Here is a 17113-nt window from a genome sequence, read left to right on the forward strand (position 1 = left end):
CACCACCATCATTTGGAACCGTTCCTGAGCTAGCAGATCGCGCCCACGCACCTCGACCAAGCAGACCTCACCACCCAGCCCGATCAACCCTGCCCCGGCAATCCGGTTGTCAGCCCGCGTCCAACGACCTGGCAAACCTTCCTGACAGAGACGTGCGACCGTCCCTCTCAATTGGCATGCCATTCTCGAGAGGACGCCAACCCGACCAGCGCCGTCAGGAACCGTTGCGCCCAGCCGTGGCACCAGAAATTCCCGTTTCAGCGATAGAAGCCAGCCAGGGCTTCTGCCGCAGACGGGGGGTTACGCACGAGGGGGGCAAGGAGGCCGCATTGCGAACGCGCCGCCTTTCCAACAGACGTTAAACGTTTCCCCTCCGTTGCCGATCCAGCTTTTCCAGATTCCCGTCCACCCGCGGCGAGGCCGCCTGCCGTTGACCGCGTGTGGCTGCGTGGCTGCCTCGGACACATTGAACCTCTCTCTCTGTCTTGTCGCCATCGTCACTGCTCTCCCTCTTATTGCCTCGTTGCTCGTTACACGACCATATTCGGTGCGAGTCAACCTCACCGAGCCCATGCCATCTTCGTCTTGGCTAAATGCTCGCGTTTCCAGCCCACACTCCAAGCGAGAAACATTGGATTCCCAACTGGGAAAGCAGCCCCATCTCGAATCTCCTCGCGTGCAGCCCGCTAGCAGTGATCCCCACGACCACGACCCACGACCCTTGATCCTTGGGCGCGGTCCCTTGGCCTCCCTCTCCCTCTTCAACCTTCCGCGACCACCCCTCGCCAAACGCTGCCAGGTCACCCCTATTCGCAACTTGCTTTTTCTTTCCGCCGTCTGCTTCCATCCGAAAAGTAGAGTCCGCAATGCCGCATTAGCTGCAGATGCGTCTCTCTGCTCTAATCCGAGACAGCGATCGCAAGCTCCCAATACGGTATTCAAAGATAGAATTCAGGCCATCCCACTTCCTGTGTCATGCCTTATCGCGTCTGCCCAGATGTACACCGTTTCATGCAGCCCACCACGCGGCGGACGAGTTCGTCCCCGCTCCTCGGATCCCAAGGCCAGGGAGTTGAAACATTTAATGGAAACGGGGAAAAAAAAAGATGGACGGTCTTTTGCCGACCTGCCCGCATGCTCACACAGAAACATTTTCGCGTGTTTGTTTCTTCATCTTTCTTCCGCGGCTATCTCCGGATGCAATAACTAGCCATGGGTTAATCGCGAACTGCCCGCCTCTGGGTCCTTTGGCCCAATCTGGCCGTTCTAGCCAGTTCAATATCCGCGTTTTTTGCACAGGGCGATGGCAACAACGTCGCACCGCGATCCACCCTGCCCGACCTGTCAGAGCGTTTGCGCCGAACGTGGCTCCGTTGAGCTGATTGAGTGCTTGGTCAGGCATCATCCATTTTCCGGATCCTGGCCTACTGCGGTACAAGGCAGCTTGCGTACCATGGTGTGCACATCACCCGGCGCTCAATCTTGCGCTTGGGAATGCCAGCCACGAGGAGGCACAATGACTCGAATAATAGCGACTGCCGCGACGTTGCCGATTGCACAGCAGCACATGGCGAACGGCGGCCACTCGGAACGGTGGGCGGCCCAGCGCTCGTCTTCAGCCGACCGAAAAGAGAGGGTATCCCTTCCGGAGCTTGGGATGTTTCTGCCGAGTTGACAAATCCGTTCGGGGAGCGGCGCGTCTTTCATCGTTCTCGCACTGGCCCTGGTCGGCCCGGCACGGAACCATGATCCATCAGACGACTGTTGCGCTATGATGCCCGACAGCGGAACTTCTCCGAATTATTCCAAGAACGGGCCCGTGCAGCCCGCGGACGCCTCCACAGGCTGACGGTTCGTGGGTTGAAGGCATTCGCGACTTGGTTGAGGGACGTAGCGGAGACGGCACGTCTTAGACGAGGTCGTGGAAGGGTCATCGTTGACAACCGCGGCCGTGCGCGTGCTGCTGCATCCACCCAGGGTCCTTTGTGTAATTGGACCTGGCGGGGTCCCATCAATAAGCATATCTTTGACAGGTTCGAGATATCCATTCCTGAAGCATGGGTGAGTTGAAGACTCGGCCTTTTGTGAGTATTGTATTGTGCTGTGGATGCTGCAGGTGAAGGTTTGCCCAGGATCGACTTTCGGGTACCTCCTGCGCCAGCACCACGTAGATTCCGACTGAGAGGGATTCCATAAGCCCGCTGTAATCATCACTGAAGGGTTTCTTGTAGAAGTGTACTCTCGCCGGCACACTTGATTTGATGCAATTTGTTTGTGTAAACGCTGCTTCAAGCAGAACTCGGAAGTTCCTACTCCTGAAGGGAATCATAGCATGAACATAGGGTGTAACGTATATCCAAGATTATTCTCAATATTCAGACAAGATATGACAGTGTACTAGGTTGCTACAAAAATATACAAATCGCTCATTTCATTCACACACACACACACACTTCCCTCCTCTACCTCGCGCCCCTCCAGCTCCCTCCAGCAGCAGCAGCCCCGTTCCCAGGCCCGCCCCCTCCCCTCCTCCTCAAATTCAAGTTCGTCGACGCCCGCGACCAGTCGCCCGCAGACTTCTTCAGCCGGTTACCCAGACTGATCCGCGCGGCGCTCATGACCGCGGCGCCGCCGCCCTGCATCCGGCTCGGGATCCCCGCCGAGCTCGCCACGCTCTCCCAGTCGCCCCTCTCCACCTCCTCGTCGGGCTCCTCGATCGCCGGCGGCGGGAGCATCAGGCCCTTGCCCATGATCCCCTGCGTAGCCGTCGACGCGCCGGCCGAGGTGGCCGTGCCCGGGGTGGTGGCGGCGGTGGGAGGCGGCGCCTTGCGCAGGGCGCCCATCATGGCGGCCCAGCTCTCGACCTGGCCGTTGGAGGCCTCCTCGACGCAATTGCATTCGTCGCCCGCGGGGCAGAGGACCTCGCCCGCGGCGTGCCACTCGGCGAGGCAGGCCTCATGGGAGGCGCAGCCGCAGCCCAGGCAGGGCGGGTAGAGCGCGTCGACGGGTTCGCGGCAGTAGACGCAGAGGAGCTGGGTCTGGGTGCGCCGGCAGCGGTCGCAGGAGCCGATCGCGCCGCCGAAACGGGTCGCCGTGGCGGAGGTGTACTTGAGCGGCTCGAGCTGGGTTTCGTGGATGCGGCAGACGCCTGTTACGTCGAGGCCGCGGCCGGACGCGACGAGGGCTTGAAGCTGTTCCTTCTTGCCGAGGAGGATTGGAGACGTGGTGTGTGGTTGTGAGGTGTGTTGGGGCTGGTGGCTGTGGTTGCTGGGGTGTGTAGGAAGGGATTGTGATACTTGGTGCTGCTGCTGGGGTTGGTGGTGTTGTTGGATCGTGGTTGATGTTTCTGCGATGCTGTGGATCTCGTGGAAGGAGTCGTCGAGGCCGTGTATCTCTCGCTGTTGGAGGACGTTGAACTTCATTATCTCGAGGCGGGCCAAGGGTTGGTTCCACATCTGGAGGATCTCCGCGTAGACGTAGCGATAGGTGGCGTACATGTCGCTGCGGCTGGGCTCGAGAAGTGGTGTGTTCATCCAGCCGTCGTCGTCGAAGATGGTTTGGTCTTCCATGTGTATGGAGACGCGGGTGGGTACGAGCGAAAAGAACTCTTCACGATAGACTTCGTCGTCGGAGAGGGAGGTGCGCGTTGTGCCCGAGTCGCCCACGATGGTCGAGTGTCCCCATGTCACGTTGTTGATGGCGCTAGGGGCCAATGTGCTAAGGATCGTATCGGCTGGACTCGGGCGTTTGCGTCCATGATTAGGGGGCGATGAAGCTGCCGTTGCTGTGCCCGTGTTGACGCCGCCGAAGGGGCGCGGGAAGTTGATCGCGAAGCTCGATGTAAGGCCAGAGTTGGCTCTCGATAGGGCCCGACCGCTGGGCGAGGTGGAGAGGCTGGGTGTTTGGTCGCCTTCATGGCCGAGGTAATCCCTCACACCCTTAGCCGGGGGAGTCTCGCCGCATGAATAAGAGTTGGACGCCGGGTCCCCGGTCCATAGCGCTTCTTCGGCGGATCCCTGGGAGCCCGAGTACCTGATAGGGGTGTGCAGCGTCCGCGGCGTGGTGATGGCGGAGTTGGTCTGGCTTCGTGCGTTGAGATTCCACAGCGACGCGTCGGTAGGGAAATAGTCAAGAGAAAACGATGGTGCCTTCATCGGCAGTGGCGTCTCCGGCTGCGTGAGATGCGACTCGGCATACGCGACGCTGTCTTCTGTGAAAGACTCGCTGAAAAGGCATGAGAGCATGGCTAACATCTGTATATCCGCCGTCTTCTCAAAGTACTCAAACAAGTCGTTGATGAAATCCTTTGCCAACGGATGATTTCCCCACTTGACTCTACCGTTGAAGTCGGCGATATCCTTGGTAGACCGCTCGATATCGGACAGACCCTCGGCACGGAATCGTGAAATGGCGTCTCGAGCAATCACCAGGATCGAGTCCTGGCGCTGGTCCAAGTTCAACAGCTCCAACGGGATGTCTCGCCGTAGGAGCAACGAAAGGTAGCGCCAGACATCCACCAGATCCTGGCAACCGTGCTTCTCAGCCACCTGTGCATTGTGCTCGCAAACCTGGGCGCCCTCTCCAAAGATGGCATACTCCTTTGCGAACTCCTTTTTCGCTGGGAGAATATCCGATGTATCATGAAGAGAGACAACGTTCTTTGACTTGGCGGGCCGCCTCCTGAGCGATCCAGTTCCAGTTCCAGTACCGACTCCTGTGCCTCCGCCACTCGATCTGACAGAGCGGTTGTCGCTCCAAGTCCTTCTGAACCGATGACGGGGTTGATACCACAGACTCATCTTGTTGATAGACGTGGACTCTGAATCACTGGATGAGGACGACCCATCAGACTCATCAGAATCGGACTGATCGTCCGTAGCCGACATCTCGTCATTGCCATACCGTTTCCCTGGAGGCGAGTCATGAGCGAGGCGACCGAAACCAGCAAACACAGGTTCCCCCTTAGGTCTTTCGCGAAGTGGTTCGATCGGTGCAAACAGCAGAGCCTTTGCCTTCTCTTCCTTGGTGGGAAAGAAGCATACTAGTCGCCCATCGTTGGAAAATCGGGCGCCACAGAATCGCGGTAATGGGGGTATCGTTGGCCTGTTATTTGGGGCCAATGTGCTGTCGGCCTCTGCGTTCGGGGGCAACTCCTGTGACATTGATGCTGAGCCACCTGCGGGTATGTCGTTCTCGTCTTCGCTTGAACTCTCAGAAGCAAGATCCAACGGATCGTCTAGGTCTTTGACGTTCTTGAAGAAGTTGGTACTGGCTGCGAGGTCAATCTCGCCCAAAAGGTAGGAGAAGGCCACATCTAAGCAGTTTTGCTTCTGCTCCAAGAATTGATGACAGAGCTCGTGGAGCTCATGCTCAACCTTTCTGTGTGTTCTCTCCGGCATGAAACTCGTTTTCTCGACATAGAAGCGAGGGGCTTTATACTTCGGGTAATTGGAAGGGATATCGACCCTAACCTTGATAAAGATGGTGTCTCCGTTTTTCCCCCATGGACCGTTCAGCGAGGCGTGCAGAGTCAGCGAGTCCATGTCGATTTTATCCCACTTCACCTTTGGAAGCTGCGTGCTGATGCGCAGAAACTCATCTTGGATGGTCTCTGGATCGGCCCATTTATCGTCGTCCATATATCCCGGGCTGAACATTGTCGAGTCTTTCGAGTCTGCTCTTCGCGGGCTGTCGGTTGACGCCTTTCTCTTGTTCATCATGATGCCCTTCATCCATCCTATGTGCGCCTGGCTGCGGTCCATCTCTTTAGAGTTGCTCTTAGCTTTCATGGATGAACCTTTCCAAGCAGCTCCCAGTCTGGTGTAGGTGGTCGGCCCTGAGCGCATACCCATAGTCAAGGCGCTCTGGCGCGAACCGGTGCGGGGATCGCTCATCGTCGCACTCCTCCTGTCTCGGCTCACGCTGTCCTCCACCGTTCGGAACGTTTTGTATGAGGCGCCCTTACGTGTCAGCACGAGATTCTTACTAGCCGGCTGCCCCTTGATGTAGCCCACCGACTCGAGGATCGCCGGCTCGACATGCTGAAGACGCAGCTCATTGTCTTCTCCCCACGAGACCAACTGAAATTCTCTATTATCCAAACCCTCCTCATCGATGCTGCCTCTGCTCCTCCACAAGAACTCCTTCACCTTGTGGTTGCCGTGTCCCTGGAAGATGGCGAGAGGGCCTGTTGGACCCTCTTTGGGTTCGTTAGGGGAAGCTTGGCTGTCGTACAGATGCAGATCGCCTGGTTCATTCTGAGGCATAGCTAGGAGGCCCCGGCCAAACGGGGTATGACGAGCGCGCCACACCGGGAACTCGGTACGAATGACGCGTTCCGGAACATCCTGATCGCTTCCATAGTCCCAAAACTTGATGTGCTTATCCAAGGAGCATGTTACGATTCCTGTAGACCGGGTTCGGTTCCAGTCGATGCCGTAAATCTTTGATGTGTGCGCGCTGATAGATTTCAGGGGTTCGCAGGCGCGTCGCTCATCCCAGATGTGCAACCACCTATCGTGAGATGATGCCAGGATGTGCGGGTCCTGGCGGTTGTACTTAACTTGGGTGGCGCCGGCGAACCAGTCGCAAAATGTGAGTACAGGTTGTCTTGGCCGTCTTAGATCCCAACAGTGTACGTAACCATCGACAGCGCACGACGCAAGCTGGTCTGGATGGTGCGCCGACCAGTTGATGTCGGTGATGGCTCTGCTGTGGCCTTGGAGGGAGTGCTCGATGGCGCCAGATGCCGAGTCGTCCCTCAAATTGAGATTCCATACGAGAGCGCGATGGTTAGCTGTCGAGACGACCCAGTAATCGCGAGCGGCGAACGGTGACCATTGAACGTCGGTAACGAGCCATGGTGAGCCATGGCTGCTGAGGCGGCGAGGGGGATTGTACGGTGAGTCAAGATCGATGATGGACAAGCCTTCAGGTCTGGAGATACGTCAGCAGAGGAACGTCGGCTCAGTCGCATCTCAACTCAGATCACTCACGATGCTAAGGCGACATCCCTGCCCGAAGGTGCAATCGTCGCTGATCCCACGAGTCCGGCGACATGGATGGTTCCATCAGCATCGAAGCTTTCGCTTTCGAAAGCTGATCTGATAGGTTTGCCCTTCTTTGGAGGGTCAAGCTGGTCGAAGTGCGGCATGGTCGTAGTGGTAGCTTAGATGAGAGATGCCTCATGAGGGCATCTGGAGGTGAGATATGCTGGCCATGATACGTCGACCGTTCGCGAAAAGGAGCGTTAATGAGCGACTTGAGTATTTCCGAGCGAAGAACTGTTGGTTTTCCGATGTCCTAGTCGATATGCAGGATGGTATCGCAGGTATTTGATGAGGCTCGCAATTCGATGCACGCGACAGGATCAGATGCAGCTGCAGCTGAGCGTCCTGACCTGAACCGTCACTCGTGACTGGACGGACGACAGCTGCGACCCACTTTAATGGTCTGGTATCTTTCCAGAGAAACTTCGCAGTGATATACATTCCTCCTGGAAGGTCATCGAGCCAATCAAAACACTCCCAAACCGGCGCATATCTCCACTCTGTTATCGGGCGTCAAGTTCCCAGGCCGCCCATGTCATGCTTGTCCCTCCCGCGGGGCAGTTCTGCTGAGCAGGCTTTCCCAAGCACATGCCCGCCTTACACATCTTGCCTGCCTTGTGTTCGAAACACTAGAGCCGATTCCTCGCCGCCTGTCACTCCATTAAGGCTTCCCGAGCATCCGACTTCCATTGCCTTTTGCGGTTTCCCTCTTCCGGTACACGCGACTTCGATTTGACGTCTCCGACCCGGAAGGCGCCTCCCTTTGTGAATCACCAACCCACTTGGCCCCGCCAAACACCGCCATTCACATCCACCACCGGGGACCGGCACAGAGCATCTTCGAATCGCCTCTTTCGTTACCTCCTTCAAACAACCCGAAAATACCACTTTCCTCGTCGCCCAACATGGCTTTGCCCAAGCGTATTGTCAAAGAGACCGAGCGTCTCATGGCCGAGCCGTAAGGGTCCTCCAAGCAACCCAAGTCTTGCGGCGAAATACTGACGAAGGCCATCTGCACAGCGTCCCGGGCATCAGCGCCGTTCCCCACGAGGACAACCTCCGCTACTTCGACGTCGAGATCCACGGTCCTTCACAATCGCCATACGAAGGTTCGAACACACCTGCCATATTGCGCTAGTAATGGTGGACTGACGAGACTGCAGGTGGTGTCTTCAAGTTGGAACTCTTCTTGCCTGACGATTACCCCATGACTCCCCCCAAGATCCGTTTCCTCACCAAGATCTTCCACCCTAATGTCGACAAGCTCGGCCGTATCTGCCTTGACGTTCTGAAGAGTGAGTGTGCTGCAGATTGAACTTTTCTGGTGCGCTAGAGCTAACAAAGAGCTTCCCTTGCAGACAACTGGTCCCCCGCCCTCCAGATCCGTACCATCCTTCTCTCCATCCAGGCCCTTCTTGGTGCCCCGAACCCCGACGACCCGCTTGCTGCCGATGTTGCCAAGAGCTGGAAGGAGGATGAGCAGGCTGCCATCGCGACAGCCAAGGAGTGGACCACCAAGTACGCTGTTCCCAAATAGACGGCGCGATCGAAACAGGGACAGGGATGCTGCAATGATATGGACGAAACGGTGCGCGGAGGGCAACACGGCATGAGCCATTGCGACACTTTCCTTAGACCGATTCAGAGAAGATAGCGAAGACATCGGCTCTATTTCACAAACAGTCTCGTGGACTACGTAGAAAGGGGGGCTCTTTCAGGTATTTTGGGCCGGAGTTGCAAGTTGGAGATGCATTGCGGTTGCTTTTCTAGTTCAAAGGGAGGCATATGTGCATACCGCCAAAATGACTATTGACACTGAAGAAGGATCCCTTTGTCGCCATTCTACTTACTGATTTGTGATCTCAAGCGATTTAGGCTGGTCTGGGACTTGCGATGTCATTCAGCTATCTCACTCAATAATATTATGAGGAGGGTAGGCGCCCGTCTCTGAGTAGCACCATGTCAAACACAACTTGGGTTCGTTCTATGGACTGGTCGGAAACACGTCATCTCCTCCCCCCAATGGAGATGGGCAATGTATTTAAGGAGTTTCCCACGGCAAGAACCCTCTTAATCCGACTGGGCCATGAAATTCAAAGTTACGGGCTTTCTTTCGTAACCAGGCCAATGGAGTTCGAAGCCAAGCTTACCGGCAAATCGGCTCTGCGCTCAGAAGCATTGAGTGCTCGTGTCGCTTGGCTGCTGCGCCGCTGCCCAGATGGATACACGAACAAGACGACCATACTTATCATCTGCTACCGCGACCACATTCAAGTACAACTTGACCAGGCATCGCTCAATAACACGTCTCACTCACATTCAGTGCGCTCGCACGACGACGACAACGCCAACCTACATCTACCATGGATATCCTTTCTGAAGACCTATCCCCAAATGTCATGAACCACAACCCATCGACAGAGTATCCTTGCGGGACACTGTCAGCATGCCCCATAGCGAGCCCACCTCTTCCACAGTTCGCTGTTATCCTGTGGCTTCTCGCGCCACCACCGGTGTTGGTCTGGCTATTCATCGCGCTGTACTTCCCTTTGGGTTTTACGAGAGTGTTGATCAATCTCTTGGACTTACTGGAGAAAATCATAATCTCATATCGTGTCTGGAAGAGGGACCACACTTTGGCAGATACGTTTTAGCTTTTGGACAAAAAGGCCAAGAGGGTCTCGACTGGAAGCTCAACGCAAGGGACGGGTGACCATGGGTATAAGCTGCTGATTCCAGGGAAAGAAGGCAACACGTGGGACTCCTTGCTGGTGGTCGCAGTGGCGTTGTAGTCACCAACGTTGGTGGCAAGGTTTACGACACTACCGGAGTCGAACCCGCAGATCTGGATTTCTCGCTGCCAAAAACATCTACTCAGGGAATTGAGCTCATAGTACTCGCAGAAAATCATCTTCATCGAGAGCCCCAAGCAAGCCATCATTCAATTATTCTCAGTTGATCACATCAGACATGAAGTGCGCCGATGGTTTAGTGGTAAAATTCTCCGTTGCCACCCAGCAACGTCGGGGAGCCGGGGGTTCGATTCCCCCTCGGCGCAACCTTTTTGCCTGCTTGAACCACGATTCAACGTAAACATGTTGTAATTTAATTTCATCAATGAACATTTCCCACCCAAGAAAGTAACCGCGTACGCAATGCCCCCATTTTGCTGGTTTCCTCACACGAGACTTATTATCTCGTAAAAGCCCCTCCTCTCCTTAGAAGTGAGATCTGTAGACCGAACATTGAAGCCGCGTAAGTCAGTCTCCCCGATAAACTCGTATCTTCCGGGGTCGTCCTCCTTGCGTGACTTATTATCAAAGGTGGATTCGACTCTGCGTAAGATGCATGGAGTACGAGCACCTTCCAACAGCCATACCTCATCTGCCTCTCGTACCTCAGGAGGACCTAGCCCAAGCTCATGCCCTTCCGTAGAATAAATCTCCCTATCTTCAGCTCTACTCGCACGGCATTCTGCGGTTGAAGCATCGCAGATGCGGACGATTCCTTCAACTGCTGATTTGGTCCTTGTGTCAAGGTTTTCCACCGGTTAGCAGAAATTTCCTCCATCACGCTAGCAAATGGCGTTTCATTTTCCAACTTGGTGTTCGAATGAATGAATGCTAGCGTCTTCCAGAAACCGGTGAAGTCCCCTGCATTTGGTCCAGATTTCGCCATCAAAGCTTGGATGCCTCGCGACTCCCACCCAAAAGTCCTGTCAGCACTTTCCTCCAGTACGGTGTCCAACAAAAACCCGTGAACATAAAGGACAGATCCTATCAGCTTTGGTCGTCTCAAATCCGATCCCCATATCTGTGTCTCAATGTCTTGTAGCTCAGGAATGGTCAAGTCCAAGTATCGGTTGATGGGGAAGTTCCAGTTTGCCACCAGGCGGGAAACCTTCTCAATAGAGTAGTCAGGTACCCAGGACGGCAGCTTGGGGTATCGCCGTGAAGATCGTTTTCCAATCCGTGACAGCTCTGATTGATGCAGAAGGCATCTATCCATAACGGTAGATCCTTCAAGATGCCATTGACCTTGGACACCAACTTCGTTTTAGTGTCTGATGCACCGTCATTTGGTTCAGAGGCGTGCAACGCGGCGCAAAGGAAATTGAACAAGTTCTCCGAGATGGCCATCACCTTTCCGTCGCAGATGACTTCAATTGTTGCCCCGGACTCCTGGTCTTCCAAGTTGCCCCGATTGACATATTCAGGGAGCTTCCAGGTGTAAGACAATGCCACAAAGTCTGGTTGGTCATCCAGCTGTGCCTCCTTCAGCGAGAGGAGCATTCCATGAGGCTGGTCATCTGCCCTTGAGATTGTGAGCAGGCGGACTGAGTCGGCAGCCGATAGTGCTCGATATCGATAGCCATATTCTGTCGGGACCGCCATGCCTCAATGAGGAAGTAGGAGGTGAACGCGCGGAGGGAAACCGAAGAGAAAGACAGATCAATCGGGTCCAGGGAATATAGTGAGGTTGTTGTGGTCCAAAAGGTGTTGTTGAGTGAATCTCTGCTTACTGTGTAGTACAGCCACATGACCAATACGGCTTATGTACCGTAGGTACAGTGGAGGGAAAGCAGCCTATCACGTCACACTGCATGCTTGAACACCGTGACATTGTACAACTCTTTCGAGATCAGATTTTTTGATGATTGAAGTTCAATTCAGTTATACTTTTCATAGCTCGCTCAAATCACTACACATTACAGTCTATGCCCAAACTCCGATTCAGTCCCTTCTTCAAATTTAGAAACCCCACTGTCTGCACCAGTTCTGCATCAGCTCAGGCGTAACGGCCTGCATCTCCTTCATCGCCTTGCTGTGCTTCACAGTGCGCTCCATCGAGAAGTCGACACCCTTTCCTCCGCTGTAAGCCAAGCCCTGGTAGAAGTCAAGAAGCTTGACGCCAGGGTTCTTGTCAACGTCGTCGGTGGAAGAGGCACTCTCCTCCAGAGCCTTGACCCACTCCTTGAAGGAAACGACCTTCTTGATGCGGTCGCCGTAGAAAGACTTGACCGCCTCGGCAAGCTTCTCCCACTCGACGGTGCGCGGGTTCACTCCGTGGAAGTAACCCCTGATATTCTGCAGGGGAACAGGCTCAGCGATACCGGAGACCTCGAGAATGAGGCTGGCAATGCCCTCGATGGGAGTCCAGTTCACCAGACCCATGGCGCCAAGGTCCTTGGGCAGGAGACCAAGGTAGGCGGAGCTGGCGACGATGGTCGGGAGCCACTCTTGACGGTTCCAGACACCAGACTTGGACTGAGGACCAGCGACCTGGCCGACACGGACGATGGCGGTGGGAACACCAGAGCGCTGAGTAGCCTCGTCAAGGATGAGGGAGCTGACCATCTTGGAGCGTCCGTAGCCGGTGCTGGGAAGAGACAGGTCCATGAGTCTATTCTCAGGGACAGGGCCAGGACCAGGCCAGGAGTCGACAGTGCCGATACTGCTGATGAAGATGATGGGGACGTTCTTCGCAGCGCGGAGAGAGAAGTCGACCCAGTGGCGGACACCGCGGATGTGAGGCTCAAAGGTCTCGACGGAGATGTTGAAGTTGACGGGCCAGGCATTGTGGATGACGCGGTCGGCCTCCTTGAGCAGCCTGTTGTAGACCTCGGGCTCGAGGCCGAGGTTGCTCTTGGACATGTCGGCGCAGAGGAACTCGGCCTTCTTGAAATCGGTCTTGAGGCCGCGCTCGGCGCTCATCTTGACCTGGCGCTTATCGCTGTCCTCGCTACGGTTGAGGCAGACAACCTTCTTGACGGCAGGGTTGGACTCCATGAAGTCGAGCATGTAAGAGCCGAGAGCACCCGTGGTACCGGTGATGAGGATGGTCTGGCCCTGGTCGTTGGGGCCTGGCTTGTTGCCTTGCTTCTGGGGCAGGTCTCGGGTGTACTTCTGAAGCTGGGCCTCCATGGCGGCGATGTCGTGGTTGGGACCTTCAGAGTCATCTTCGCCGTTGGCTCCAGTGTTCTTTCTGACGCGGTCCAAGAGGTAAGAAGCCAGCTGTCTGGGTGTCGGGTGGGCGTAAATGACACGGGTAGCGATGGCGTCGGCGGTAATGTTGGCGCCGGCAGCCTCAAGACCCTTGCGGAGGAGGCGGGAGGCGTTGATGACCTGCATAGAGTCGATACCGGCACTGAAGAAGTCGGAATCGGCGGAGAGAGCCCTGCTGCCGAGAGTCTGCTGGAAGAGCTTCTCGATGGAGTCGATGAGGGTCTGCTGGGAGCTGACATCGATGTGGACGGAAACGGAGTCGGATCCGTCCTCGGCCTTCTGGTACCACTCGTCGAGCTCCTCCTTGTACAGCTTCAAAGCCATAGGACGTTGGATGGTACCCTTACCGGCGCGAGGGAATGGCTTATCGGGAGTGGTGACAGCGATGAACTGGCGACCAATCTGGCCATGTGCAACAGTTTCCTTATTCGCCTTGACAACCAGGGGCCAGACATCGTCGATGAACTTCTCCTTCTCCTCCTCCGTCTTGAGGTCCTCCATGGGCTCGATAATGAGCAGCGGCTGGAAGCGCATAGCTCCGGCAACAACGGCACCCTTGACTCTCGGGTGACCGGTAACGATCTCCTCAATGGTGACCGGGTTCAACTTCTCACCGTTGGAGAAGACGATAATGTTGTCGGCACGGCCGTAGTACATCCAGTGGTTGGGAAGGGTAGGGTGCTTGCGGTAGAGATCCTTGGTGGAGTACTCCTTGGCGTCAGGGAAGGTGTAGAAAATACCCTGGAGAGGATCCTCATTCTCCTTACGAACGATGACCTGCTCGTAGATGTCCTCATCCTCACCGCTGGCCTGGCGCCACTCAACACCTAAGCGCTCAGAGTCGACGATGAACCATTGCCAGAGGTCCAAGTTCTTCTGGAAAAAGTACGGGAGGGGAGCGGCCTCAGTGAAGGCGATGACACTGCAGACCTTGACGCCAGCCTTGGTGAGGATGTTGCCGGCCTCGCGTGCGAGGTTACCACCGCCAAAGTTCACACGCTTAAGCTTCTTGAGAGCCTCGATACCCTCAGGCATGTGAGCCATCTCCTCAAGAATGGCAGGAGGCAAGATGATGTTGTCGATCTTGGCGTATTCAACAGCGTCCAAGACGGTCTGGGGTGTAAGAGGACGGTCGATGAAGCCCAACGCGACAGGGTGCTTCCAGTAGATGGCGGCAAAGGTGGACATGTAGCATCCGGCGGCGTGGAATAGGGGCATCGGCAGGAAGATGCGCTCGCCAAGCATAATAGACTTGATGCAGTTCTCGGAACCCATGAAATCCGGAAGGTCGTGGAATGCATCGGCAACTGCACACATGCCCACACGAGCGACGATGGGCTTCGGGAGGCCGGTGCTACCACTCGTGTGCAGAACGACGACGGGGTCCATCTTAGCCTCCTCGAAGGTCTTATCGTAAGGGAAGTGGGGGACTTCCGTCTCGTCGAGCCAGGCGTCGGCGGAGCTCACCATGATGGCATCCATCTGGCGTTCTTCCAAAAGGGGCTGGATGACATCCTTGAATGATGAGTCGAAGCAGATGATGTTGCAGTCCGTCTTCTCGAAAAGGTTCATCTGGCCCTCATGCGAATTCCTGGGGGAGATCAGGAGCGCCTTGTATCCAGCCTTGATACAGGCAATCATGACAATCATGTAGCGGGCATCGCTGGGGCCGATGTAGGTGAGAGTAGGGAAGCTTCCGGGTTCAGGCTTGCCCCTCTTGTCGATAATTCTGTGAGCTATGCGGTTCACCGCGTTGGCGAGCTGCTTATAGGTGATCTTCCTCCATCCATCTTTGGGGTTGGATGAGCGGGGAACTGAGAGGACTTCGGCGTGAGGGTCTGACTTGGCGATCTCGTCGAGCACCTGAGGGATCAAGCGCTTTCCGTACTGAGTCGTGGCCATGCTGTTGTTGGTATACTGGTATTGGGTTGTTGATGTAGTGATGAAATCAGTGATACTAGTAGTTCAAATAGGGGTATATGTGTAAACTTGATGATAACTCAATGATGAAAACTATGCGTGAGTAAGATGAGCTGCATCTAATATCGACGACAGGAGCGGCCGAGCAAGAGGCTTTATACATTCAGAGAAAACTCTCTCCTCACGACTACGAGTCGCCGTGGCCGTTAGGTCCAGAACCACAGCGGCATTTTTCCTTGGCCTACAAGTCCGCCCATTAGGAAGTAACTCGGCGAAGACATGAGACGACGACGTCATGCCCACATGGCCAGCAGTTCCCACCGCCCTGCAACGACAAAACATCGAATGCCCCTCCCGGACCGCTATCGGCCGGTCGGCGCTGAACGGTGCGCCGGGGCCGATGTGGGGAGCGAGCGAAGGAGAGAGGCTTGTTTGGAGTTCATTGTAAGTGAAGCCTACCGACCGGTCTTCAGTCTAGAAGAAAGAAGGATCGGTCGTGGCGTAGGGGCGAGCCGCGAAGTGCTTATCCACCAAGGGGGATATCTGAAGGGAGGGCGGGCGGTCTCTGACGGACAGAGTGGAGGCGAAATATGGAGGTAGGACGGAATTCGGCCGTCAAAACAGGGCCTGCCCGGGCTCCATTTGTTCTATGAACAAGTGCGATTGCGAAACCGCAAGAGGGCCACTTTCGGTACTCGACTACGGCTCCTCACAGATGGAGCTCGACTTCTGTGGGGGGAACGAGGAACGCCAGAGAACAGAAAGACAGCTTGGACACGAGGGAAACCCCTGACAAGACGGACTCTCCGTGCGACGAGATGTGCGTGCTCACACAGACGTGGGCGGCGCTGCAGGCGTGAACGCTGTGTGGGGTCGATCGAGAGGTCAAGCTTTGATGCTAGGACGGGCCGTGATATCCGCTCTTCTCTCGGACGCCTCGGAGAGAAACAGGGCCAAAATGTGGGAACAGCTGAACGGCTTTTTGCCTAGGCATCTCCACTGTTTCCCGAGTGACGGTCTCTGATTGAGTGGCAAGGGGAACTGCAGCAGACTGGAGAATAGAAGCATTTGCAGATGAGATGGCCAGGGGGGGAGCGGAAAGAGATACGGCTGGACGGCAACGAAGATTGAGTGACAGAGTGACAATGTGACAGAAAGACAGATACGACAGACAGGGAAACAGTACGCCGTAAGTTCTGGGTGGCATCCATCCCACTGCAGCAGTGTGCAGACAGCCACATAGCCAAGCAAAGCTAAGCATCAAGATAGGGCGGTAAGCGGGAGGCGGCCGGCATTTTTGCGGCGCGCACGGGAACAGATTAGATTGCAGATCTCCCTGTACCTGGCCAAGCCTGGGGTTACAGCGGCCGACGGTGCCTTTAGCCACTCATCACGGAGCTTCGCGCTTTTCTCGTCGCTGTGGAGGATCATCAGAGTTGGCCGAGCTGGGGCTGCATACGTCAGCGAACATGACCTCATCCGCCACATCTTTTGCTTCATTTGAAGACTTGATCAAAGCTTTTCTTCCAACCACCGGCTCTTTTTTGAAATACTTCCAATTCGTCTTTAGATCTGATCTTTTGTGAACTTGAAGAAGAGTCTGCTGCCCACGGACACGGACTTTGGATTTCGGTTGCTTAGGGCCGTCTGTAGCGCTGAAGATCCCTGTTCCACAGCCTGGAAGATGATCCGTCGCTGGGATGATTCAGTCACTGCATGATCGGTAACCTTCGGTCGGAACCCTGCTCTCATCTGCAAACCATCGTTAACTCCGTCCGTTCATGGCAGCCTGCATCCATCTGGAAATTGAAGCTCGGTATAGTTCTCGAGGATAGATAATCACACATCCAAGTTGTCTTCACCTCGGCAAGTTGAGATGATTTAGAGAGTTTCACTCACTGTTTAATCCTGAAGGGTCACTTAGGATCTGTACGTGATCTATGCAAGCACCACCCTTCCCGCTCTCGCTTCCATCCTGCAAGACCGCCGGGAATTGCACGCAAGGTCAGCACTAAATCCGCACGACACGTCAACTTTAACCAGACGCTCCGGGTTACAGCTTGGGCCTCAGTGCGCTGATTTTCCGAAGCGACAGACACATGTCGCGGATTTATGCCGCTGCGTCGATTGCTTCATGTC

The 17113-nt window shown here is 55.5% G+C and overlaps 3 protein-coding genes across 3 annotated transcripts; 1 reads left to right on the forward strand and 2 right to left on the reverse strand.

Annotated features, from left to right (window-relative positions):
* Positions 1 to 2462: 2462 nt before the first annotated feature.
* CGGC5_v011158 (putative RWD, RING finger and WD repeat-containing protein) lies at positions 2463 to 7153 on the reverse strand (the record flags this gene model as incomplete). Its single annotated transcript, XM_032028749.1, has 2 exons — positions 2463 to 6936; positions 6996 to 7153. 2 exons carry the CDS (start codon positions 7151 to 7153, stop codon positions 2463 to 2465), a joined length of 4632 nt encoding a protein of 1543 aa, XP_031891333.1.
* Positions 7154 to 7954: 801 nt separating this feature from the next.
* UBC35 (Ubiquitin-conjugating enzyme E2 35) lies at positions 7955 to 8586 on the forward strand (the record flags this gene model as incomplete). Its single annotated transcript, XM_032028748.1, has 4 exons — positions 7955 to 8007; positions 8070 to 8158; positions 8213 to 8344; positions 8408 to 8586. 4 exons carry the CDS (start codon positions 7955 to 7957, stop codon positions 8584 to 8586), a joined length of 453 nt encoding a protein of 150 aa, XP_031891332.1.
* Positions 8587 to 11800: 3214 nt separating this feature from the next.
* On the reverse strand, positions 11801 to 14956 carry FUB8-1 (Non-canonical non-ribosomal peptide synthetase FUB8; the record flags this gene model as incomplete). Its single annotated transcript, XM_032028746.1, has 1 exon — positions 11801 to 14956. One exon carries the CDS (start codon positions 14954 to 14956, stop codon positions 11801 to 11803), a length of 3156 nt encoding a protein of 1051 aa, XP_031891334.1.
* Positions 14957 to 17113: the final 2157 nt, after the last annotated feature.

This window comes from Colletotrichum fructicola, assembly GCF_000319635.2.
Source record: "Colletotrichum fructicola Nara gc5 chromosome Unknown KSG_Nara_v1_contig06, whole genome shotgun sequence".
In the NCBI taxonomy this organism is placed as follows: Eukaryota; Fungi; Ascomycota; class Sordariomycetes; order Glomerellales; family Glomerellaceae; genus Colletotrichum; species Colletotrichum fructicola.